Source organism: Natator depressus, chromosome 4 (genome assembly GCF_965152275.1).
Source record: "Natator depressus isolate rNatDep1 chromosome 4, rNatDep2.hap1, whole genome shotgun sequence".
Taxonomy (NCBI): domain Eukaryota; kingdom Metazoa; phylum Chordata; order Testudines; family Cheloniidae; genus Natator; species Natator depressus.
Window position 1 is genome coordinate 19776868 of NC_134237.1, and position 26381 is coordinate 19803248.

At 40.9% G+C, this 26381-nt stretch overlaps 1 protein-coding gene across 2 annotated transcripts in view; it reads left to right on the forward strand.

Annotated features, from left to right (window-relative positions):
* The window catches only part of PTPN13 (protein tyrosine phosphatase non-receptor type 13), a 184379-nt gene that overhangs the window by 86944 nt on the left and 71054 nt on the right, over positions 1-26381 (forward strand). For both annotated transcript variants that reach the window (XM_074950546.1, XM_074950545.1), the window contains 3 exons: positions 4135-4698; positions 21299-21394; positions 25438-25537. In XM_074950546.1, coding sequence (XP_074806647.1) covers positions 4135-4698; positions 21299-21394; positions 25438-25537 — 760 coding nt within the window. The remainder of the gene's footprint in view (positions 1-4134; positions 4699-21298; positions 21395-25437; positions 25538-26381) is intronic.

The window sequence follows — 26381 nt, forward strand, 5'->3', positions numbered from 1 at the left end:
GAAGAGAAAATATAATATAGGGGAGAGCAAGGGGGTGGAGAGCAAAGTAGGAATACGAATTGGGAAGAAAAGAATAGCAGGGAGAAAAATAATTAGAATGAGTTGCAGAACAGGAAGAAATAAAAAGGAATAAAGACATCTAGGGAGGCAATAAGCAAGAGCAGTGATTTTTTTAACTTTATTATGTTTCTACAGCTGTGAGCTTGTGGGGAAAGGGGTGATATTTTGAGCACTTGTGTTACAATAATATTGCTGTTTATTCTGTGACCCACAGTGAAATGCAGGAAAGGGGGGGAAAATACTTAAAATTCAACGAAAGTGCAAAAAAATCCCAGTTTAGATGAAGAACTGTTCCTTCGCTTTTTTTTTTCCCCCCGCTTCAGTGTTACAGTACAGGCCTCAATGTAAGCTGGTGGTTCTCCACTCCTCTTGCAACAGGGTGGCCTGGTGGCAGACTGAAGATTTAGGAGGATGCAAACAAACATTTACACAATCCTTCCCAAAAATCCTCAGCCCCATCCTGTGCTTTGTGATGTAATCACAGGAGATTGGAGTGAAACTGTTTTGTAGATTAATGTCTAAATGCTAAGGCCAGCACTGATTTCCCACTGGTCATATGTTAAAGGCAAACATGGGCAGCAAAAGTCAATGTGTGAATCGTTTAAAAATGGTGTTCTAAGCATCCCAATCAGCAGAATGGAATAGCAGTGTGGAAATGGGCATCTATCAGGCATCCACTTCATGCACTGCTTTCTGTCAAGATAGCTCATCTCCTCTCCATATAATTACCAAATGAGTGGCAATGCTGCAGCCATGAGCATTCTCCCAGTCCCTGATGATGAGATATTGGTTAGGGCACTCACTCCTCCTTTCGAGGAAAGATCAAGTGGGCATGGGAGTTAAGGAATGGGAAACATTCCCATATGCTGAGGTCAAGAGTTAGTCTCCTCATTGCTGAGCCTTTGGTTTTAACAGAGCATCTAGTAGGGCTTGCCAGGGAGTCTATTGTAGGGAGTATTGTACCACCTACTGCCTACAATAGACAATCAACGCTTGAGGTTGATGCCCGTCTCTTCCCACTCAAGCTTTCTCATTCCTATATTTGTACAGGTCACAGTCCCTTATGGCACTCTCCGTCAATGTACAATAGACATGCTTGCTGCTGTATGGGAACCTAATTGGTGGTTATAATATGCCTGGACTCAGTGTTTGCTATTATGGCCCCAGTTCAGGAAAGCACTTAAACATGTGCAAGCTTAATTGCCTTCCCGAACAGGGATACTTTCTTGAATTGGGCCTACATGGTTCATAAGTTGTCCTGAAATATAATAAAAGTGTTACATGGGAGTCATAGCCATCCTTTTTTTGGTGGGTGGGGTGGGGGCATTCCTCATTCTCCTTTAACATCATTCTTTCGCTAGATTTACTGCATGCATTTAATTTCAGTTTAGGCAGTCTGATTTGGAAAGTAAAACAGTAAGGTGAATCAATGCAAAAGCAATTTTTCCAGATAAAAATCTGACTTTTAGAATTGAAACTTTGGGGGTGGGGATGGTAAAGTTGGTGATTTCACTTGGATGTGTGTTTCCTTCCCCCCACCCCCAAGAATCTTAAATAAATAGTGAAAATACTGAAATACACTTCTAAAGTTTATGAGTTGACTTGTTGCCAAAGTGCACCCACCCAAGTTTGCATCTGCTGCAGTATTTACACCCTTTTCTAAACCACATTTACAGACAATGCAGGGTGGGGAGAGGGGGCCATTGGCAGCAGCAGACTCACTTGTGGTGGCATTGTGGCCTATGGCCATTTGAAGGCCGTTTATGTGCAAACTGGCTGACAGCCAGCCATTGAACATTTGAGCTAGGCAGGAGCCTTCTGGGTAATCAGTGGCACCGATCATCAACAGATGCCCCATGTAAGATGGTGGCCAGCCATGGGTTATTTTACTTTTTTAATTGAGGCTTAGGGCTTTAACCCTAATTTTGGAATGTTGACTTGGTTGTGTAACAATCAGTTTTGGAATGTTTTTATCCCTTTGACAAAGCCTTGCATTTTAGTATTTTGAATGAGTTGGAACACACAGCAGCTTCTGTGCTGCCTTGAAGACATTTAGTCTCTTCTGAAGCTCAGAACACTAAAATGTTATGACTTTGCAAGGATAAGAAATGCTTATTTTATCATGACAGGTCTTTTTCAGGCCAAAATGGTAACAAGAGAAGAGTAGACAGTCAAAGCTTAGGGGTTCAAATCAGTGAGCTTTCAAAGTGTTTGTAGAAACTCTTAGAGCACTAGATAAAATACAATAAAAAGTAATAGACTCACTGGAAGCTCAGCAGGAGCCTAATGCACAAGTGTGGCTCTTGATGAGGGTTGATCAACTCTGTAACAAAGTGCAGCAGTTCAGATTACAGAACTGTCTTTCACAATAGACAGTTCAGTGCAGCAAATTACTTTGAGCTCTAGGATTGTTTTCTTTTGTGAAGAGGACTTCAAGGCTGACTCAGAGAGAAGAAATATAGGCTAATATCTCATCTGGGATATTGTTAAAAGTTCGCTCTGAGAGACAACGTGCACTACTATATCTCTAGCTGGGTTGGCAGAAGGATTGACTTGGCTACATGCCAGAGACTGTTTTCAATCCGTTTTTTCCCAGCAGGGATGCTATCATGGGGTGAAAATTGACATGTATAACGTGCGTACACCTCAGTAGACACCATCCTTGTAGTTTTTAGCAGTATATTTCTGGAGTTGTAATATACATGGGACTAAACTACTCTATGTTAGGAATACATGGTAGGGTTTTTTTGTTCAAATTTCCATAACTTTGTACTGAAAGTTTTCAAACGTTTCTGTATCAAGGTGTATAGAACAGAGGAGTAACAGTAGTTGGATATTGTCTTATCCTCTTGAATATTAGTAACTAGTAGTTCTACCTCTTGAATATTAGTAATTTTTAAATCTTTACACAGTAGTTTTAAGCAAGTGTCATTTCATCCTTAGACTTTGTCTACACTACAGCTTAAGTCGGCATAACTTATGTCCCTCACGGGGGTGAATAAATCAAAAGCACTGATGTGGACAGCACTGTGTCGGTGGGAGAAGCTTCTGCAGGTGCACTACTGTAAACTCTCTAGTGTAGCCATGGCCTTAAATACATAAATATGTAGTTTGTAGGATCAGGCCTTGTGTTATTTAACAAAATGCTTGCATTGGTGAGTAGTCCCAAGGATTTTGGTGTGGTTACTTATGGTTGTAGGTACTTCTCCTAGTAGTAGCTGTTTGTGAAATTGGGCCCATAGTTTTCAGAAAGTTTCATGACTAAAACCTCTTCTTACACTGACAGTTTTCATGGCTAGTGGGGTGATATTGAGGTTAAGTAAAGTTTTTAGCATTTTTCCACGTGCATTTGTAGAAGAAATATCTCCTTTGATAGTATTATTTGTAAGTAATTTCAAAATAGCCTACTTGCCTGAAATGCTACCTTAATGTAAAGTAGAAAAGCTCATACAATTACTCTGTTGTTGAAAACTCTGTCAGAGTGCCTATCTTAAGTTCAGAAAGTTAACTCAAGAATCTATCATCCAAAAAGAGTAATTACTGTAAGATTCAGGATTTTTTAAATTCCAAGTTACATAGTCATCTCCTACTGCAGCCAATACTGTAGTGTATCCAGGTAATCAGTAGAACAAACCTAGACTTGTCATAAAGCAATAAAAATGTGGATGATGCCTTTAGAGCATGTTGGGGAATTATGTAAACTATAGCTCTAATATTTTCAGGAGTGCTTCAGATTATTTTCAAAAGACCATTTGGTGATGGGAGAAAACTGTTAAAATATTTATTTCACTCTGTATGTTTTCAAATGTTATTAGTTACCCAGCTCCACTAGGCCAGGAATTCACCCTTGCATATTTCAGAAACAAAGAAAATGAATGTTGGAAAGTATCTGATAACATAAGCATTGTTTTGGGTTATTCAGTGAGGAATCCTTTAAAGTATTTTTTCCAGCATTTGCATGATAAACCAAAAGCTGCATTTTAAAATAGTGTATACCTTACAAAGTCAATAACTTCTGTTGCACTCCAGTGCCTGAACTGACAGTACATACATGATGGATTCTTCTCATTCCAGGACAAAGTTTAATGGGTTATGCATCAGAAGTACACAAGGCTCAGTTCTCTCAACAGGCCATGCTGAACAAAGGGCTCAGTAAATCTATGGGATTCCTGTCCATCAGAGGAGCACAAGGCGAGGAAGACTTTTTCCAAAGCATATCCTCAGATTACTACTCTGGACGTGAAGATGCTTGCGGTCCTTATCGGTGTAGAACGGATGACTTGGGGGGAAAAAGTAACGTTGGAGCAGACAGTGCTCCCAAACAGAAGGTTTGGGCTTCCTCCACAGACTTGCTGTGTACAACTAACAAAGCAATTGAGACAGACCATTCTGCAGAGTCTCACAGACACAACAATCACTATGAGACAGTTACAGTACGGACTTCAACTACCACTAGGAACAAGGAATCAAGGTATTCTGATGGAAGCATAGCACTGGATGTCTTTGGCCCTCAAAAACTGGAGCAGGTGCGCCCGGTGCCAGAGTCATCCACCTCTGCAGCAATATCCTGTGCCTTTGACCGAATCAGAGAGAGACAGAAGAAATTGCAGGCTCTGAGGGAAGCCATGAACGTAGAAGGTGAATGAGGTTTTCTACATTTTGTTGGTGAGGGGGTTACTTTATGCAGAGGATTCTTCCGTTTGATTAAGTTAATATCTCCATAGCACCTCTTGGAGGAGGTGAGATTTTGCTTTTCTTCAGTTTTTAAGTAAACGACAAAGCATTAGAATGGCTGCTGCCAGTGCGGAGGTAGGGACAGAGCTACTGCTATACTGGATCGGACCAGTTGCCCATTTAGGCTGGTATCCTGTTTGACATTAGCCCACAACAGATGCTTCAAATGAAATTGCAGTAATTGTAGTAGACAATTATGGAGTAACTCTCCTCCAGAGAAAGCTTCTTCCTAACTCCCAACAATGAGAAGTTGGTTTATGCCCTGAAGCAGAAGGGATTATATCTCTTCCAACCTTCTTCGTTGGTTGTATATTAATAACTTCAAATGATCTTGTTAACCTTTTTTGAATCTTGCTAAGAGGTTGGCTCAATGGTATTGAGTGGCAGTGAGACCCATGGGCTAACTGAGCATTTATATGAAAAACATTTTCTTTTATCAGCTCTGTAGACATTCATCAAATCATCTGCATGTAAAACCCCATGGGTGCGGCTGCAATATTTTGTTTTAAAAACTTGCTCGTGTTTTCATGGGTTTAGTTATGTAAGTAAGGGACAAATAGTAAGACTACGGGACAAATTCTGACCTTGAATAGGCAGCATGCTTTGCTGAATAGCTTGTAAAATCACCTAATGCACAAGACAGAATAGCTATATTTACTTGACATTCAGAGCTAGATAAATTTCACTGCTAGGTTACTGGTTTGAATCAGAATGTGAGGGTCTGTAATGTTGAGAAGTCATTGTGGTCTGCCTGCTGTAAGACTGCCTATGTGAAATGGCTATTTCAGTCCAGGCTCTAGTGGGCATGTCTAAGGCACTATTTCAGGAACGCATCCCCATTTAGACAAGATGGTTAGGCACCTTTCTGAAGTGTGGCTTAAATCACAAAAATTGCTTATTGGCACCTCTTTTGGCCATCTCAGTGGAGATTTAGGATTGAAAGGCGTAGAGATCAAACTACCATATTACTATCGGAGGTGGTTCTTGCCTGTCAGTGGTGAAGCATGTTAGGGATGGGGTGGGGAAGCTTGAAATGCCCTGCTCGTCCTATCAAGTTACCATCTTTGATAAATGCTACATTTTTAAAGCAATAGAATGAAAGTGGGTGAAGATAGATACCTGGAGATAACCGCTGTGTACCTGGAATTAGACTCTGTCCCACTAGAAATGCATACGCTAAGGTAGTAAGTGAAGGCTTTTGTCATTTAAGGATCTTAATTTAAGGAGACTGTATCATCTCTTATTTCTGTCTTGAAAAGTGCAAAAAATATAGTAAATAAAATAAAAAGCATCAGTACTTTCTGAGCTGTGCCATATAGTTACATTATTTTTTCAGGGTTTGTCATGTTGAAACAAAGGGCTTTTTTTTTTTTTCTTTAAACACCCTCACTTCCTTAATTTTGAAATGTCACTATCCCTGGCAATATTATTTGAAAACTTTTAAAGCCAGACTACACTAATCTGACTAATATATGAATTAATTTAACTATCAATATTTGAACAGATGCAGTTTATGAAACCAAAGAGCAGGCCACTCCCTGTAAAGAAAATAATAAATTGTCCCACCCTGTAAGAGCTCTCTGCTTTGTGCATGTTAATCTTGCACAACAGCAAAACCAAAGACAGACAATCCAACTGATGAGCAAGAATTTATCATTCCCATTCAGACAGTTTAGCGATTCTGAAGAAAATCTTGTAGGTCCGTGCCCTGAAAGCTTTTGAGATGATTCCAATGTATGAAACTACTAGATTCCTGTAAGGAAAGGGTGAAAGTGCAGTTAGGGATAACAGATGCTCTGGCTTCCTAGTCAGTGCTGTTGAATGGCAAATTTACTTTGAGAGGGTGTAGACAATACTTAATGATTCATTTACCATCATTATGAATTCGCAATAGCTATTTGATAGAACAGGTTGTAAGCCAGTTTCCAGCAAAGACCTGACTTGTGACATGTACATTTTACATTCTCCTTAAAAAGAATTGTGAAATAAACATAATTATGCATTGATTTATCACATGTAGTCCTTGGCCAAAGGAGAGCTTTGCTTTTGGGTGTTGCGGAATTTTTAGAGAAGCCATTTTGAGAGACAAGTCTTCAAAAATATGGCTTTTCATTTTTTTTAAACTGTTCTGTTTTTTGTGTGTCCGTTATTCACAAATGACTGGACTAAAATCTTGTTTTAAATATGAATTCTCAATAAAACCTACTCTTCATTGGTTTTCTGTGAGGAATATTTTTTATCAAGTTGGAGTGTGAAGGGTTTTTAGAGGCACACTTCATCTGTGTTTATAACTTGCACGAGAAGTCTGTTGAATGTTACACACTTCTCTCTGACTTATTTTGTATGAAGCCAACATTTCATAAAACATGAACTATGTCTACCTCTTTTCATTTCCTCCGTTCCTCTTTTTCTCTCCACGTTTCTTACTATATCATACAGTATCTTGCCTCTTGTTAAAATAGGTTAGACCAGGGGTGGCCAACCTGAGCCTGAGAAGGAGCCAGAATTTATCAATGTACATTGCCAAAGAGCCACAGTAATGTGTCAGCAGCCCCACTCCCTCCCCCATCAGCTCCCCCTACTCCAACCTGCAGCACCTCCTGCCAGGTGGCAGCCCCACCAATCAATGCCTCCCGCTCCCTCCCTACTCCTCCCACTCACCGTGATCAGCTGTTACATGGTGCACAGGAGTCTCTGGTGGGCAGGGGGTGGGGAAGTAAGGGCATGGCAGGCTTGGGGGAAGGGGTGGAGTGGGGGCAGGACCAGGGGTTGAGCAGTGAGCACCCCACAGTTAGCATCTATAGCTCCAGCCCCGGAGTCAGGGCCTATGCAAGGAGCCGCATATTAACCTATGAAGAGCCGCATGCGGCTCCGAAGCCACAGGTTGGCCACCCCTGGGCTAGACCCTTAAAATGTATGACAAGAGTTCAGGAGTTGGAGAGAGTGAGTGCTGGATTTGTGTCTTTTACTTGCTTACTCTGTTGAAGAGATGAACGTAATCACATGCAAGTAGGTTATGTAGTACACTACCACTGTCAACCACTTTTAAAATCTCTCTTTGCTAGGCAGATGGTTTACATCTTCCAAATATGGTGGTAATATTTTGGAGTGCACTTGGAATGGGTACATGAACCTAAATGCAGGCGCAGCATTTTGAGGTAGTTCAGGGGAAGTGCATAGGTGAAGTTAACTGATTCCCCTAGGAAGCTCAGGTAGAATCTGTTATCCATCCTTTGGAAGCAGATAGCAATGGCTTAGGTCAGCACCTCATAGGTGGCTGTCTGACTCTTTCTCACGGAACATCACACAGCTGACAGGTAGGAGGCTGATCTCCGCTTAGGAAGGAACTGCCTGGAAAGAAGAAAGCATGAGAAAAGGAGTGCAGTGTCCTCTCTCCTCCCCAGATCAGATCATCACATCTTCACACCTGACCCAGAGTGACCTGAGGGAAGGGGCTGCTGGAAAATGATGATGTTCCGCCTCTAGAGGAAGAGGTTATGGGGAGGAAAGGGTATCTCAATAATGAGGGCATTTAGCACGACGGAACAGGTCCTTGATGCTGGCCAAGAGCTAGAACTATAGTACTGTCCTGGCTGGAAAGAAGTGTCTATTTGCGAGACCTGTTTTGGGGGGGGATTTGAAATGTTGTTTACTCAAGGTCCCAGCTGTCCTTAGTCCATCCCCGTTACTACATATACAGGTCAATAAATCTCTGCTTTTCTTTGTTTGTTTTTTTCAAATTACAAAAAGGCATTAGATCTTAGTGCAAACTAAACTGTGCTGAATATAACTTTCTTTTTGCATCACAAAGGAACTTTAAGAAGACAAAAAGTCACATCTTACTTTTAAATCTATCTTATTTTGAGTTAAGCTGACAAACTTTAGTGGTGTTCACGTAACTTAAAGGGTTGAATGTGTTTTTTTTTGTTTTTTTGTTTTTTTAATGTTCCCACTCATAGGATCTGGCGTTCAAAGTTTTCACTCAGAACCCATTTGACAACCAAATTACAAACGCCTGAAAAATAGGGCTTATAGTGGAAAGGCTGACATGACCTTAATTATAGCAGCACTGTAATACAGCAGCTTGCAAAAAGCTACAAACCACATAAGCTGCATTATATTAAAATACGCGGTTGGGTTTTGAAACGGAATGTTTCAAGTTTAACTTCATAAACTTGTTAAGGATAACTCCATGCTAGGTGCTTAGTTCATTAACTTGCAGTATTGTGTTCAGCTCAGATATAAGGTCATTTAATTTCTCTATTCTAATGAAAATTTAGGTAGTTGTTGATTGTCAAGGTGCTTAGCTGGAAGATGGTGGGGGAATCTTCTCTGAATTCAAGTATACGTGATCCAATTATGAACACTAAAAACACACCGTATTCAAGGTGTGGGTGTACCATGGATTTGTATAGTGGCATTACGATGTTTTCTGGCTTATTATCTATCCGTTTCCTAATGGCTCCTAACATTCTGTTCACGTTTTTGACTGCCACTGCACATTGAGGAGATGTTTACAGAGACCTAGTCACAATGATTCCATGATCTTTCTTGAGTGGTGACAGATAATTTAGACCCCATCATTTTGTATGTAAAGTTGGAATTATGTTTTCCAATGTGCATTTCTTTGCCTTTATCAATATAGAATTTCATCTGCCATTTTGATACCCAGTCACCCAGTTTTGTGAGATTCCTTTTGTAACTCTTCACAGTCAGCTTTGGACTTAACTATCTTGAGTAGTCTTGTATTGTCTGCAAACTTTGCCACCTCGCTGTTTACCCCTTTTTTCAGATCATTTACGAATATATTGAAAGCATTTGTCCCATATGGACCCTTAGGAAACCCCACTAGTTATCTCTCTCCATTGTGAAAACTAACCATTTATTCCCAAGCTTTGTCTCCTGTCTTTTAACCAGTTACTGGTCCATAAGAGGACCTTCCATCTTATCCCATCATTACCTATTTGCTTAAGAGCTTTTGATGAGGGACCTTGTCAAAGGCTTTCTGAAAGTTCAAATATATATCCACGGGGTCACCCTTATCCACATGTTTATTGACCCCCTCAAAGAATTTTCATAGATTGGTGAGGCATGATTTCCCTTTAAAAAAGCCATTTTGACTCTACCCCCAACATATCGTCTTCATCTGTTTGTCTGATAGTTGTTGTTTGCTGTAGTTTCAACTAATTTGCTGAAATTAAGCTCACCAGCCTGTAATTGCCAGCATTGCCACTGGAGCCGTTTTAAAAAATTGGTGTTACATTAGCTATCCACAGCCCATCTGTTACAGTGGCTGATTTAAGCGATAGGTTACATACCACAAGTAGTAGTTCTGCAGTTTCATATCCGAGTTCATTCAGAACACTTGGATAAATACCATGTGGTCGTGGTGACTGATGCTGTTTAATTGGTTTGTTCCAAAAACTACCTCTCTTGACACCTCAGTCTGGGACAGTTCCTCAGATTTGTCATCTAAAAGGAATGGCTCAGGTGTGGGAATCTCCTTCACATCGTCTGCAGTGAAGCCCAATGCAGAGAATTCAGTTAGCTTCTCTGCAAAAGCCTTGTCTTCGTTGAGTCCTTCTTTAGCACCTCAGTTATCCAGTGGCCCAGTGATTGTTTGTTTGGCAGGCTTCCTGCTTCTGATGTACTTAAAAAAAAATTGCTATTTATTTTTTGTCTTTTGCTGTTGCTCTTCAGATTCTTTTTGGCCCTGCCAAATTATACTTTTACACTTGACTTGCTAGAATCATAGAATATCAGGGTTGGAAGGGACCTCAAGAGGTCATCTAGTCCAACCCCCTGCTCAAAGCAGGACCGATCCCCAACTAAATCATCCCAGCCAGGGCTTTGTCAAGCCTGACCTTAAAAATATCTAAGGAAGGAGATTCCACCACCTCCCTAGGTAACGCATTCCAGTGTTTCACCACCCTCCTAGTGAAAAAGTTTTTCCTAATATCCAACCTAAACCTCCCCCCACTGCAACTTGAGACCATTACTCCTTTAGAGTTTATGTTCCTTTCTATTTTCCTCAGTAGTATTTGACTTCCAGTTTTTACAAGATGTCTTTTTGTCTCTAACCACCTCTTTTACTTGTTATTTAGCCATGGTGGCATTTTTTTGGTCCTCCTACTGCTTTTTTGTTTTTTTAATTTGGCATATACACGTAATTTGAGCCTCTTTTCAATTTTACATTCCAGCAATCTGGTTCCATTTTGGTTGAGGTGGAACGCATCCTTCTTGTATAGGCTTCTCCTTTCCCAAAGGGTCCCCAGTTCCTGATAAACCTAAATCCTTCCTCTGTAAACCATCATCTCATCTATTCACTGAGACCCTACAACTCTGTCTGTCTAACTGGCCCTACGTGTGGAACTGGAAGCATTTCAGAGAATGCTACCTTAGGGGTCCTGGACTTCAATCTCTTAGCTAGCCGCCTAAATTTGGCCTCCAGGATCTTTCCCTAACTTTCCCTATATCGTTGGTGCCTACATGAACCACAACCACATCACTGTGCGTAAGTCTGTCTACATGTCTCAAGAGGTCCGCAACATTTGCCCCTAGCAGGCATTTCACCATGTGGTTCTCCCTGTCGTTACAGACCCTGTATTTCTAGTTATCATATCCCCCATTGCTGTTACCCGTCTCTTCCTAATAAAAGGGGTCCTCTCCTCTCCCCTGGAGAGGTATCCTTAGTGTGCAAGGATTCCGTGACATCATGTGGAAGGAGGGTCCCAACTATGGGATTGTTTCCCTCTGCTCCAGCTTGATATTCTCCTTCCCCAAGTTTTTCATCCTCCTCAACAGCACAGAGGCTGGCAGACAGTGAGGAGATGGAAAGGAGATGTTTGCAATGTCCATATTCATTGTCCATGTATGTCTGCTGTTTCTCAAGTGTTGGGACATCTTTTAGTGTGTTACAGTTTGTATCTTTCTTTTTGTGATCTCAGAGCAGTCATGGGATTTCCAGTTGTGAAGTTATAATACATTATGCAGCTGAGCAGTAAATTTGTCTTTCCAAAGCGAATAATTAGTTTTGTTGTTCTCTGGAAACTTGGCGGCAGTTGCTTGGCACCTGCAGGCAAGCGTCGTCATACAGAGTGGGAAATGTCATTTAGCCTGTACATTTTGCAAGCACTGCTTGCTGTTCAAAGAGCATAGTTAGCATTGTGCATTCCTCCCCACCCCTCACTTTCTCTACCTTCTTAACTATGAAACTGATGGTATCTTCTGAAAGACACAAAGCTGTAAAGCTGACTTTGGTTTTTAGATCCCAGGCCTGCCCCTGATTGGGTCTGGCAGTATAGCATGCTGCAGTTTGGTGATGTTTCCATGTTAGTCTATTTGTGCCCTCCCCCATCCTTTTATGTGTTTATGACTTTTTGCTGTGTTTAATTACCATTTTCAAGGGTAAACATAATAAAAATTAAACTGCTTTATTGCTGTGATTAATATTCATGTCTCTCTCAGCAGTATTGCCATGGTGGTCTTCAAAATTCTGGAGTACTAAGCTCATGTTTTAAATGGGATGCAGAGGGGGTGCCAGGAATCTGCTTGCTTATGCACTGAAGGGATCTTGTGGCACAAAAGTAGGGAAGTATAGATAAGCACTGGTGTTGTAGCATGCTGTGAATGCAATGGGGAAGCAGGGAAGACACAGGGGAGGGATCCTGAATGGCAGAAAGAAAAGGAGTACTTGTGGCACCTTAAAGACTAACCAATTTATTTGAGCATAAGCTTTCGTAAGCTACAGCTCACTTATTTGAGCATAAGCTTTCGTGAGCTACAGCTCACTTCATCGGATGCATCCGATGAAGTGAGCTGTAGCTCACGAAAGCTTATGCTCAAATAAATTGGTTAATCTCTAAGGTGCCACAAGTACTCCTTTTCTTTTTGCGAATACAGACTAACACGGCTGTTACTCTGAAACCTGTCATTATGAATGGCAGAAGTTGATCTTGCTGAATCCAGGTGTGAAGAGGCCAGGAAGGTTAAGAAAACATCCCATGGATGTTTTTGTTAAATGTGCAATCTGGAAGCATTTGAATGCTAAGGAATCCCAACAGCCATCTTCAGTTCTTCCCTCTCTCTTTTATTTTCAGTTTTTCTACCTTTATCCCAGTTGATCTGGCCCTCCCTTTGTGCTTTTCAGTGTCTTCTTGAAACAACCACTAGGTGTGACTGACAACATGTTGTATAGCTAGGAGTCTGGTCTCTGTCTCTTCCTCCTCTCACTGTGTTCCTCAGTTCTATTCTCTGCCCTTGCCCCTGCCCCTCTTACTCTGCCATTCATTCTGCCCTCTTGCATTACACCTTTCCCTTATTTTCAGTCTGTCCCCTGGCTCCACCACTATTTCCCCCTCTCAATTTACCACAGTAAAACAAAACATTTTATGATACCTTAGGCTTTCACCCATTAACTAGTAAACCACTTCCGTGGCCCCTCTGATATTTTCCATGGTGTTGGAATCTCTCTCAGGCTGCTTTCACACAGACTACTGCCAGCTCTCACAATTTTGTTGCAAGTCTTGTGACACAGGATTTTTTTCTTAAAGCCCCAGCTTCTGGAGTGATGTGATAGCACCCTTACTTTTTATAACAGGAAAGTTTCTAACCATCCTGACTGTAGAGAAGAGCTGGAAGAACATGACCCATAAAGGCTCGAAACCCAGCAGGCAAATGAGCAGAATCCAGATTTTTTAAGGTTTCAGAGTAACAGCTGTGTTAGTCTGTATTCGCAAAAAGAAAAGGAGGACTTGTAGCACCTTAGAGACTAACCAATTTATTTGAGCATAAGCTTTCGTGAGCTTAAATCTCTTGATTTTTAAGCCAGTCTCATTATTTTTGTGGCCCAACTCAAATTTGTTTATTATTTGCAATTTGCAATTAGCAATACTGCATTCAGGTGGGCTTGCTTCTTCTGTGCTCTGCTTCTGTAGTAAGAGAATAGTAGCTCAGTTGGAGCAGCACTCTGCCTCCAAAAAGCCAAAGCACCAATCCACATTCCTCTGGCTCTACTCCTCACTGTTGGGAGGAGAATTGGATAAAACTGGTTTCCTTTAATGTGGATAAGTAAATAAGGAGTACTTAAGTGAACCTATTTCACACCAGAGTTACTAGTTGCTCATTTGTACCTAATATCAAGATATTTTGCTCTTATTACTCTCGCTAAGCTTTTGAATGTTTGGCATTTGCAATGAAAACAAGAATCCAGGCTAAGTATTCAGTGAGACTGCAGCATTAATGCTACAGTCCTCTTACATGGCTGAATAAATGTCTGAGCTGATGAGTTGTGCAACTGAAATGTTTTCATGCAGGAGCGTGAACCTCACCTTGTTAATGAAATAGACTCATCACATAACAATCTTTTTACTAGGTTGCCCTTGAGAGTTGCAGTTTTAGGTGCAGTGTTGGAATGGGGGTGATGCAGAAGTTGAAACACACAATGTGAAAGTTGAAGCAAGGGTTTTGTCATGTATGTCAATCATTCACATGCGCAGTGAGGATATTAATGAGAAATAGTACTTGCATCGTTGCTAATTTTTAAAGATGTGTTTTACAGGTTGGTGTGAGCTGCAGAATTCAGATTCCCATTCAGATAATGAAGAAGAGAGAGGTTGGATCTCAGGTTTCATTTCTGGGCCCATCCCCGGTTTATATACCTTTGCGTTTCTGTTTTCTTTCAAAATGTGCAAAGTAGTTACACTGTCCATTGTGATGGCCTTAATCTGGTATTCTTGAATTACACAGTTCAATACAGAGTTTCAATATAACTATCCCAGAAACTAATGTCATTCCATTTCGGATCCTGAAGACCCACGTGATTTATCCAGTCTGTGTTTGCATAACGTCCCTGGAGCAACTACAGGAAATGGAAGAGTGATGTTAGGAACATTTTAAATCTCTCTTTAAGATGTCTTTTAATGTGTTGTAGCAGCTTGAAACAAGGAAAAGAAGCCCCATGTGTCCAGACAGCTCTCAGCAAGTGCACTGTGGACCACCAGAGCGCCACAGACTGTATAGTGGGGACCTCTGGTCTAATCTGGAGCTGGTCAGAAAGGTGGCTGGGGTTGGAATAAAAAATGTTCATGAATTGTCTGGGGGGTTCCCCATAAAAATGTCATGAATTGGCTGGGGGATTCCCCATAAAAATGTCAACACCAATCAGCTATAGACTAAACAGTTGGATACTTTTATGAACTAATCTTACAAAGGCAATGAAATACATATTTTGTCTTCCAATACCTTAGTTACTTGCCCTATTGTACATAGGTTTAGTTAGCAGGAGATCTGAGTTTGCTATAAGTGAGTAATGTAATGTATTGTTTCTGTGTAACAGCAAAAAAGGCTCTGTTCAGACATCTCACAACTGCACGTGTAATCCTCATGTTTAAGTATGGTTTTAAAAAGTTAGTGCTGGTAAAATGGATTGTCACGATTGGTATGTCCAATATGGAGAGGGTTGAACTTTTGTGTTAGACCAGTGTTCAAGAATCATATCTTAGTGGCTGATGAGTAGAAAAATAAAATGATTTTATATGTTGGAGATAATGTTTCATTCACTTACATAAAGAATTCCACAAAGACTTTGTAAATTGGCTTCTCACAGAGGGAAAAAAATACCATAATTTTAAATCACAGGATTTCTTAATGACTCTTTAAAATCTGACTTATTTGTCACTTCTTGTTCTTTGGGGGGGTTTTTTGGTTTGTTTTTTGGGTTTTTGCATTTTTGTTGATTTGAACAGTGAAAACCCAGGGAAGTTGGTCTTGCTTTTCTTTATAGCCCGATTTAACTTTCAATATTTGGGCTCCAGACACTGCAATGGGGTGCTTTCATTGAAATATTTTTAAAAAAAAAATATGGAAACCATTCTAATGGCCTTAAGCTTTATAAAAGCTTGGGTTTTTGTATACCATTTTAATTTGGGCCATATTTAAGTTGACTATGTCCCTTTAAAGGGAAAAATGGTCAGAACTCACAGTATTGGGTTTTTTCCTATTAAATAATAGTCTTTTGAAATGGTTTAGCCATCTTTCTTTAAAAAAAAAAATCCCTCTGCAATACTGGTTTAACTCCCCCATCTCTCACTCTCTTCCTCCTCCTCTTCTTCTCTCTATCCTTTGTAAAGCCAGTAATTTTTGTAATACTGCATTTGAAAACCTGTATCTCTGTAATTTGAGTCATGTGTTCAGGATGACAAAATTCCAGGCTAAATGTGGGTCTTTGATTTCTGTTGTGCAGTTGGCTGGGATGAGCCTTTCTGTATGTTACTTGTCTGGGCTTGCATATCTTGCCTTGGGTACGTGGTGTGTCCTGTTAGTGTTAAGTGCTTTGCTGTAAGGTTGTGCTTTCCTGATTTTGACAGGCAGCTTGAAAAAGTGCAAACCATGTGCACTGGCTTGCGAGCCATAATACTTTGTTCACTGCTAGATTGTGGCTGCTCCTCATTGTAATTTACAGTTTAATTAACAGCTCACCAGTTCTGTTTATAAGACATTTTAATTCAAGGTGGATCTACTAAGATGTTAAATGATTGAGACATTATGGTTAGTAGGAGACTCCACCCTAGTTACAACACTGAAATCTAAACATTACAATATTGCATTAGTTTATACAAGAAACAATATAATGGGTAGTATAATAATTTGTGTAACATGTGAATATTACTACAGAGTGGGCTTAATCCAGAAATCCCTGTTCAATATTTCAACATTTTTAACTACAGGCATTCAAAACTCACAAGTTGGAACCCCCAAAATCATGATATTTTCAAAAATAATAAACTTTGGGTTCTGTTTGTTTCTGGTTTTGAGCCTTTCGGAGGGATATGGTGTTAAGACTTTCTAGTCTGAGTGGTCTGTGGAGTACAGTCCTTGGAAACTTGCTTTCATTTTTAAAATGAAAGCTAAGATTCCCACATAATCAATCAGATGATGCCAGGAGGTGAGGCTTGAATATTGTGAGAGTTGGGAAACTCTGTTTTTTTTAACTTATTCAGGCAAAACTGTCATTCCACTCCCAAGTTAAATCCAAATGTGGTCTATTGAAGTCAATGGGAACTTTGCCCGAGTAAAAAGAATTCATGATTTTGTCTTGAGAAAAAGATTTCATGATTTTGCACAGTATTAATAATATAGTAGATCCAATATACAGTATTATACTGTAGTGTAAGCAAATTTACAGTGTAGAGGTGTCCTGTCTATGACCCTTGATGATGCCTCAAACTGAAGCATCTGAATCAGCCCTTTCACCATATGGAGGTGACAAGAGATGCAGGCTACCCAGCTGCTTCCCATCACTGCTTCACCTACTGCCCCCGGAACAGCTCTGATGTGAGCTGGCAGTGCTGGAAGAAGCTGCTGTTCCTCTCTTCTGCAACTGCTTAGCAGCTTCCTCACTGTTGGTCTGCCCGCATGCTACGTTGCAGAGGGAGGAGTGGGAGACTAATTCTGGCTATAGGAGCCCCATGGAGAACAGGATAGGAGCCCAACTGGCTTTGCTGAGCCTAGGGGGATCCCTAGCAAAGATGGGATCTCTCCCAACACACAGCCACTCAGAACAACCCAGCAGAGGGGGAAATGAAGCTGAGACCTAACCACGGGCAGGTCTGATTCCCTGCCCTGGACCCAGGGACCATATGCCAGCTGGGTATAGCCAAAGAGCAGCACTCTCCAGCTACTCCCCATCCTGCCTTAACATGACCCTCCCCAGCCGTGGTGGGCTCCCTGTGCACCAGGGGCTGGGGCCTGTGGGGAAAGAGTTTCCCTTGCCAGCTGGTGGAGTGCCCGCTCTCACACAGTGCTGGCATTATTTGGAGCTTTTTGCATATCTTGTTAATAAAACCAGCCTTGAAGAAAGAGACCTACACCAAATGGTGGTTGGAGCTTTATTCTATCTTCCGTGGCTGAGGAGCTTGCCTGCTAGTTTGCTGCTGAGTTTTAACACCTTCTAACAGGCTAAGTCAGCAGTAAAGCCCTACATCTCTTTGTAGAGTCAGGTGTCCTGCTGTGCCCTAAAGGAAAACACCACCACAAGTCTTACCTTGTGTATCTGGTTTTTATCCTTTGAAATTTATTTTGTTGCAAATTTTTATATTCCCTGTGACACCCTTTCCCCACTCCCAATAATTCCTTTTTATACTCCTCTGAGCCACAGTTCTCAGTTTGGGAAACCCAGATTGTTGACTAGATGGACTATTAAAACCTTTTAAATTTTCCCCCCTGGAGTCAGCTTAACGCACTTGAAAATCTATCATGAACAAGCTACTGATAAGAGGGGCTGTGGTTTCGAGTTCAGTGTTTTGGTACCAGGTTTTCGGTATGGTATCTTTGCCAGCCTTGTCAGACTGAAGTCTTGCTTGAAACGTAGACAAGTGGTTGTTACATGCATGGAGTTGTTACAAACCCAAGACAAAATCTGCCTGCACAGAACAACTTGCAGAATGGGGCCTTTCTTTTCTCTAATCATGCCATTTTGTATTTCTTACATTTCACTTACCTTGCAAATTAGTCTCTTTCCCTTTCTGGTTCTCATGCATTCAATGCAGCAGTGCTTGTGTAGCAAATACTAATGAGAATGTTGTTTATACAAATAAGAAATATTTTCACAGATTTATTTTAGTTGTTGTTCTCAATTGCAGGAAGCCTTCCCAACAGGAATATTGGTATGTTAGCGTTTAGTGAAATTTGTTTTTAAAACACAGTCAACATATTGGGGCAACACTACCTGACCCAGTGTCCCTTTGAATCTTATAATGCTACAGGACTATGTATAAGAGTTATTGTATCTGAAACGCTAAATCCACTCCTTGCAAACTATTGTGGCAGAAAACTCGGTAATTTTCTGTCTTGGTATCCGTTGCTTGACATGAGCTAAGAGTGCTGCTACAATTGGTTACGATATGTGAAATAGCTAAATGTTACTGATTGCAATATACAGCAATCTTGTTAAACCCCTTTTTGTTATATATATATATTCAGGCAACCAGCTGGCATAAACTGAGTTGCTCTGTCCTTTTGAAAAAAGACTAAAAAGGCTTGTGTACTGTCTCTCTTTAAGGAGTTGGTATTAAATTGAGGGCAGATAACTTTTTTGAGAAAAAAGTAAATGTTTGACATTTGGGCTAAGGAAGTAGAATCTTTTCTTTAAGCCTGATGTATGTGTTTAAATCGGTCTGAACTAGTATTAACTGAATACCCTTCTCGGTTCTTCATACCATCCTCCCTACAGCCCTTATGCCAAGCCATTGGAACTAGGAAGATTTTATTTATTTAGCTTTCAATCAGAGAAACTATTTGAGCTTTGCTGGAGCACACTTCAATATGAGAGTAAGGCAAAGATGAGAGATGTAAGTCTAGATCAGTCATGGTTTATGCTAAGGAAAGTAAACTTATTCTGAACACTGTTGAAGGAAAATCAGAAATAGCATGTGATTATGAACCCATTGTGTCACCACAGGGAAAATACCACTATATAGATGTAACGTTAGTGTTATATTGGTTCTGAAAGGCTATAAGTCTGTGCTGCTTTACAAAATTGTGGTTCTACACACAAATTCATTTACCGGTAATTTAAATAATATTTTATATTCGTATTAATAAAAACCTTAGTAGTCTTCATTGCCCTTTACAGAAGAAAATTAGGATATGGCTCTTGCACTGAGGATTTTAGAGTTGGTTAGCTATTACATGACGTGATGCACAAAGAGATGACATCAAGCTTGAGGGTGGAACATCAAGCTTAGGGGAGGTAGACATCAAGCTTAAGGGAGGTAGATTTACATAAAATAGGATGAATACTGTATTGCAAGAATATGCCTCGTGGGCTCTTTTATTTTTTATTATATTATGTATTTGTTATTATTTTTAATAATTGACACAGTAAATTAATATAATTTTTACAAACTCGCCCAGTTACCCCACCAGATAGTCACCAGTCTGTTGTGCCTGGACCCAGTTACTGGGTCCCTTGAGCCTCCAAGCCAACTCATTATGTTTCCCATGTGCCTCAAAACCAACTGTAGTTTTGGGGCTCTAAGGCACACTGTCAGGCTCAGACCTCTTATCTGGTGCCCTTCCTTTGGCCATGGGATGCCACTGTCTTAGAAACACAGTCAGCTGTGTCTGAGGCCTGGTCTACATCTAAAACTTAAGTCAACCTAGCTACATTGCTCAGGGGTGTGAAAAACTCACACCCTGAGAGATGTAACTGAGCCAACCTAAGCCCCATTGTAGTCAGTACTAGGTCGCCAGAAGAATCCTTCCATCAACCTACCTTTTGAAGGGGTGGATTAACTGCAGCAATGGAAAAACCCCTTCCATTGCTGTCGCAAGTGTCTACATGATGGCATTACACTGGCATAGCTGCAGTGTGATAGCTATGCTGCTGTAGCGTTTGTGGTGTAGACAAGCCCTGAGACCTCCTGAGCCCCAGCAGGTGCTTCCATATGCTCCCTCAGTCCTGCCTAGGCAGTGGTCACTCTGGGCTTACTTGTTTAACCCCTTCAGAGACAAGGTGTGTAGCAGGACGCAAGGAACACAGGCTTAGTGAAGGAATTTCTTAATTTCACTCACTTTACTCTTAAAGCACTGCAGAGTTACAGAGAATTGAAACTGATGAAGTCCTGAGACCCGCCCTCTTCTAGTCTGAGCTCACCTTGTTTACGAGTCTGAAATTTTTCTGTGTTTTAGGCCGGGCAGCATCCCTCCAGCCCTCTCTCTTGTGTCTCATGATGGTCGGCTCCCTGCACAGATCAGACCCTGCTGTGAAATACACCCTTTTCTGTGCCATGTACTCAAACTGAGAAGCTCCTGATCCACCAGTCATCCTTTTCCTTCATGTCCCTCGTGAGATTTCATGTTGAAGGACCATTATGTCATGGGTGGGCCAGTAGTTGGTTCGTTCAAAGAGAGAACCCCAGATTACTCTATAATGGTCCTTCAACATGATGTAAAAAATAAAAACCTGTCTCGGGCACAGGGCAGCTGTCTGGGATGCAGTACAAGACCAGACTAGGGAAGCCTTAGTGCCAGTATTTCCACATGTAGTATAAAATAGAGTACATAGTATCATATCCCACTCTGCCACAATTTTAATACGTATTTTATTTTTGTTACAAAAATGTTTGAGTCCCCCTCTCTCCAAAAAGCATCAAGGCTCCATTGTACTCAGTACTGTCCAGCTGTGTAACAAAGCTTTGGCTTTAATTGAACTAACAGTGATAAGTTTACTGCGAGAGTCATTGTAGAAGAGAGTTTGGAAAGAGGTGGATCTGCTGAGAGGTTAGAAGGAGGTAAGGGAGACTGAACAGTGTGCAGGATCAAGGAGGATATTCAGGCAGGATGGGGCAGCACAATATTCAGGGACTGTTTTTATGTTTTAAAACTGTGGCTACAGAAATGTTTAGACGTTCTGAGGGGGTCGCTTAAAATACCCGTTCACATTTGATTTTGCCTAAGAATTGTTGTTCCTTTGCTTTCCTAACACTTTGCCTTCAACTTTTAGAACCGTTGAGAAGGTACAGATCTTACTACAGCGACGTCTATAGTACCTCCAGTGAAAGTCCATCTGTTACTTCTTCTGAGCCAGATTGCAGACAAGGTAAGACCTGTGAAAAATAAAATAAAGACCAACTCAAAAGAAAGTAAACAAATGCACACACATGGAAGATTTAAAAGAAAATCCGATGAGTACGCAGAAAACAAAAACCTACACTAGAAAATCTGGTAATTGAGAACAGTATGAAGATGTAATTATATGAGATCATCTTACATAGTTCAGCATGATTTGTAGTCTGTTTAGTATAGGTTTGGATCTGGAATACTGGAGATGCGTAAGGGAAATCAACAGGAAGTGGTGGAAATAATTAACATTTTATTACAATGTTTGCTGTAAATAAGACTTGTCATGTCCTCTGAATTTTCAGCTGTAGCAGCAGTAGTATTTATAGCTATATATAGCCATAACTATACATAGCCCTCTGTGAAAGACGTGAAGCTAAATTCTTCTCTGATTTTGGCCCACTGAGTTTATATGGTGACTCAGATAGATGTGTGATACCAGCCAACTGCATGGAGGCATTGGTGGAGGTTTTAATTTAGGGAAGTTTTGTGAAAGCGGGGACTTTTAGAGGCTAGTGTTGAAGTGAAGGGAAAGTGGTTAGTGTCCAGAGAGTGGGGGAGGCTTTTCTATACACAAGATGAGAGAAGATGTTCTGAGCTAATGAAAAGACAGAAATGCAAGAGCAGACAAAAGGAGCATGCAGGAGAGAGAGGAAATGGAGTAGCACAGAGAGCAAGAAGGGTGTAGAGTGAATTGAAGCAGAGAAGCAACAGTACAGACCTGTACAGAGCTTTGAAGGTAAGGGCAAAGAACTTGACCAAACTGTGGAAGGAGAGCAAAAGCCAGTGAAAGGCTTAGAAGATGGGATGTTATGGTCAGAATTACAGGGAATTACATAATATAGCCAGCACAGCACAAAGTTTTTCACTTGAAACCGCTAATATTTTACTGGTAATTAGTCATTTACCAGTTTGACTTTTTGTTCTGTCTGCGTTAGTATTACAAAGAACAACAAAGGTATTTACTTCAAGACAATTGGAAGAGAGAGAAAATAAATTTGCAAAACCTTGAGAGAGCAAATCACTTGCTGTGATTGCATAAACTCCTGAAGGTGAATGCATTTCAGTTCTAGGATATTATAATAGGAAAATTATAGACAAACGGTTTGGTAAATGAATTTCCATCTCATCTGAGAATTGTATGGTGACTGAATCTCAGTGCATGTAATTATATCTCCACTGATGTCATTTGAAATGAGAATTGCATTCTGGCCATAATGGCTACATCTGCAAATGTGTTGCTCCTTGTAACTACTATTATGTTTTCCAATCTTTGGGAAAAATGGAGAAGACTTTAATGTACTTAGATCAAAGGTTCCCGATTGTGGTACGTGAGCTTGTTGGAAGTGGTATGCCAAAATCTCTTCAAATAAACAAACAAACAAACAAAACCCTATCCGTTTCAAACAAACAGTCCATGCACCCACTACAACTCACCAGAAAATGCCTGCTTTCAGCTATAATTATGAGTAATACTTGCTGACCATGCCAACAAAGTAATTTTCTTTAGTAGTGTGTTGTGCAGTGTGGCTGTGCAGATGGGTGCTGTCTTCTCATCTGGTGTGCAGCTGGCTGGCTTTCTACTTGGCCTAGCCTCCAGCTTACCCTGAGTCACACAGGTCAAGCTACTGAGGCTAACTCATGAAGTTTCTTATTGTGCCACCGGAGCTCCTCTTGTCCAAAAAGATGGTCATACACAGGGCGAGTTCAGAGTGACTACGAAACCTGCAACCTCAGCACTGAGAGGGAAGGGCCCCTACACAGGCAGCTACCTGCACTTCCTGCCCTTCAGAAGTTGCAGTCTGGCCCCTGTAGGGCTGGGAGGTGGAAGCTCATGGGAAATTCCCTTTTGTCTTCACAGGGAAGGTGGGAATGACGGTGGTTGGTTGGGGCTTGTGGATGAAAGCCTGGCTCTTCAGCAGCAGAGCAGCCAGCTGGCTGCAATTTGAGATTTCTCCCAGCAGGGGAGCCCTTATGAAATTTGCCCAGCATTGTAGGAGGAGGGGGCAGAGCAGCTGAGGAGCAAGAGGCCTCCTGGAGCAGAAGCCCCTGCTTCCAGCCATCACTCCCCTGCCTCCGTACTTTCCCCCCTGAGCTCCCTTCCCTTTTTTATACACACACACACCGCACGCACGCACATGCCCTTTTCCCCTGAGCTCCCTTCCCTTTTTACACACACACACACACACACACACACACACACACACACACCCGCGCACACACACATGCTCTTCCGCCTCTGAGCCTCCTTCCTTTTTTTTATACACACACACGTACCAGAGCCCTCTCCCGTCTGAGTCCCCTTTCTCTTTTTTGCATGCACCATGCCAGAGCCCCCTGCCCTTTTACCCACAGACCCCCTTCTCATTAATGCCACTCTCCCCCCACTCCCCCAATAACTACTCTGAATGTTTTGTATTGATTTAAATTTTGTAAAGGCAAACAATGTGAACTCTAGCTCCTGTTCAGCCATAATCCAGATCAGAATTAACAGGAACTTCCAATTTAAATTAGACAAGTTACAGACTCAAGCCATTGACATAGTTCAGTAGCACACACCAAAATATGACAGGACATCATAAATGTTTCTTGTAATTTGAGTTAACAAATCATACATAATAACGGCTGCTTCATTGTGTTTCTTTTTCATGCCCTGTCAAAAAACCTGAGATGTATAAAAAGGATGTTCTAATTAGAGCTGGTCGGGAACTTTTTTGAAACTTTTTTGTTGGGAAATACTGATTCATCGGAACCAAAACTTTCTGCAGAAACATATTACTTTTGATTAATTTTTTGTAGGGAAGTTTTCTCAGGCCTGGGATGGAATTTCTAGTCAAAACCAGAGAGAGAAATACAGAGAAATACCTCTGTGGTTAGGGTACTCACCTGGGTCTACTATGTCACAGGTACAAGTGCTAAGCACCAACCTACTAGCTGTTCTGGGGTGGTCTGTCTCTTTCTGTTCCAAAAGGTCTTGGTTTTGTTCCACAACAGAAGAAAAACATAGGGACACCTCAAAGTTTTTCACAAAATGGAATTCTTGTTTTCTGGCTAGCTGTAGTTATAATCAAACACGTTAGGCTTTCTTGGGCCTTTATTTTACTGTAGAGTCTTGAAGTATTTAAGTCTATTAAGACCTAAAACAAATGGACACACACAAAGAAATTTGTGTGTGGTACTTTAAACATCAGTTTTTTAAGAAGCGGACATGTGAACCAATAAAGTTTGGGAACCACTTAGATGACACAGCAGTAATCAGTGACGCATATCTGAGAATGCTGCTGCTATTTTCATATCCTTAGGAAATACATTCTGCAAGCTGCTGAGTACCTCCCACAAAGTGCTGAGGGCCATCCCCTCTTGTTGAGGACAGTGGGAGTTAAAAATAGAGGTCTCTGCATCTTGCAGAATTGTGCCCTAACTGCAGTATCTCTGATGTTACTATAAGTAAATATTGACTTTCTCATGGAGATCACGTTAATAAATAGGACTTCTGTTGTCAAAAAGGAGAATCCAGTATTTCATAAACCATGGAGAGGGAGAAGAATCAAGGCAAAAATAAAAAGTGGAAGCTCCACAAGATAGTGATGTTTAACTCCCTTGTTCTGAGTCAGATAATCTTTAACAGCTGCTGTGAAACTATTCTGGGCACATAACTTTCTACAGATCGGTTTTGCCTCTTCGTATTCAGATGTCTCAAGCCTCAGCTGACAATGAAACATTTGAAGTTACAGAAGTATATTAACAATTCTGTATTTTAAACCCCTTGCAAACGTGTTTCTTCAAAGGATTATGCAGCTCTCATCAGAAGGAAAACAACAGGATCTCTTTGAAAACTAAAATTGACTTCCCAATGCCAATTTCTCTAATACTATAATGCCACTGTGCAGTGCATATGAAACTGATCCTTTCTAAGTAATCTCATGTGTCTGATAAATCCTTGAATTTTAGGTAGGATTACCTTTACATGGTTTCTAGCCCATTCAGGTATTAATTTATCTGTGTTTCCTTTTTATGTGCAAGTGACAAGAAATGAGGGTTTAAAGAGAGATGACTCTGGTGCTGCTTTACCAGGAGCTGATGATATCTCTCCATCAAGTCAAGTTCATCCTCTAAGGTCAAGGTAAACTGCGTGAAATCATGATATTTTACAGTCCTTGCTCTCTCTCACAGTTGTTATTCTTTAGTTGCAATCAAATCATTTATTTCACTGTCTGTCCTAAACTTCCATTTAGTGTTGCAAGTAGTAGTAAATCATGTGCCTTATTCCACTCTAGAGGTGGCAGCATTTCAGCAGTGGGTATTGCTTCCAGTAGAAGTCTCATGACACATCCTGGTAGTAATGTAATCATGGCAAGTAAGAGTCTGATTAATGGAAGTTGGGTTGGGCCCTAAATTATTGTCTTAATTATCAGAGGCTCAGGTAATATCTTCTGCTAGGAGGTATAGTATTCATTTTTTACTTCAAACATGCCTTTTTAAAAAGAGGATTATTGAAAATATCGACACACTGAAGGACTGTATCAAAATTGTTCATTTTTGGATCATTCCCTTATTATAATATGACTGCTAAATGAGTCAAAGGGCCCTACAGCAGGATGTTTACTGCAGACAGCGCACAGATGACTATAAGCTATTGTTCATTGTCTGTACAAGTAACACTAAGCATAATTTTAAACTGACGGGTAGGGCAATTTTATCCATGGTGTACAGTCACCAGAATGTATCATACTGTAGAGTGGACACTGTTTCTTCCTAAGACAAGGTGGATAAGGTAATATCTTTTATTGGACCAACTTACGTTCGTGAGAGAGACAAGCTTTCGAGCTTACACGGAGCTCTTCTTCAGGTCTGGGAAAGGCACTCAGAATGTCACAGCTAAACACAAGCTGGAACCGATTGTTTAACATAATTAGTTAACACGTATTTCAAAGGACCATTCAAGGCGAAGAGGCCTCTTAACACCC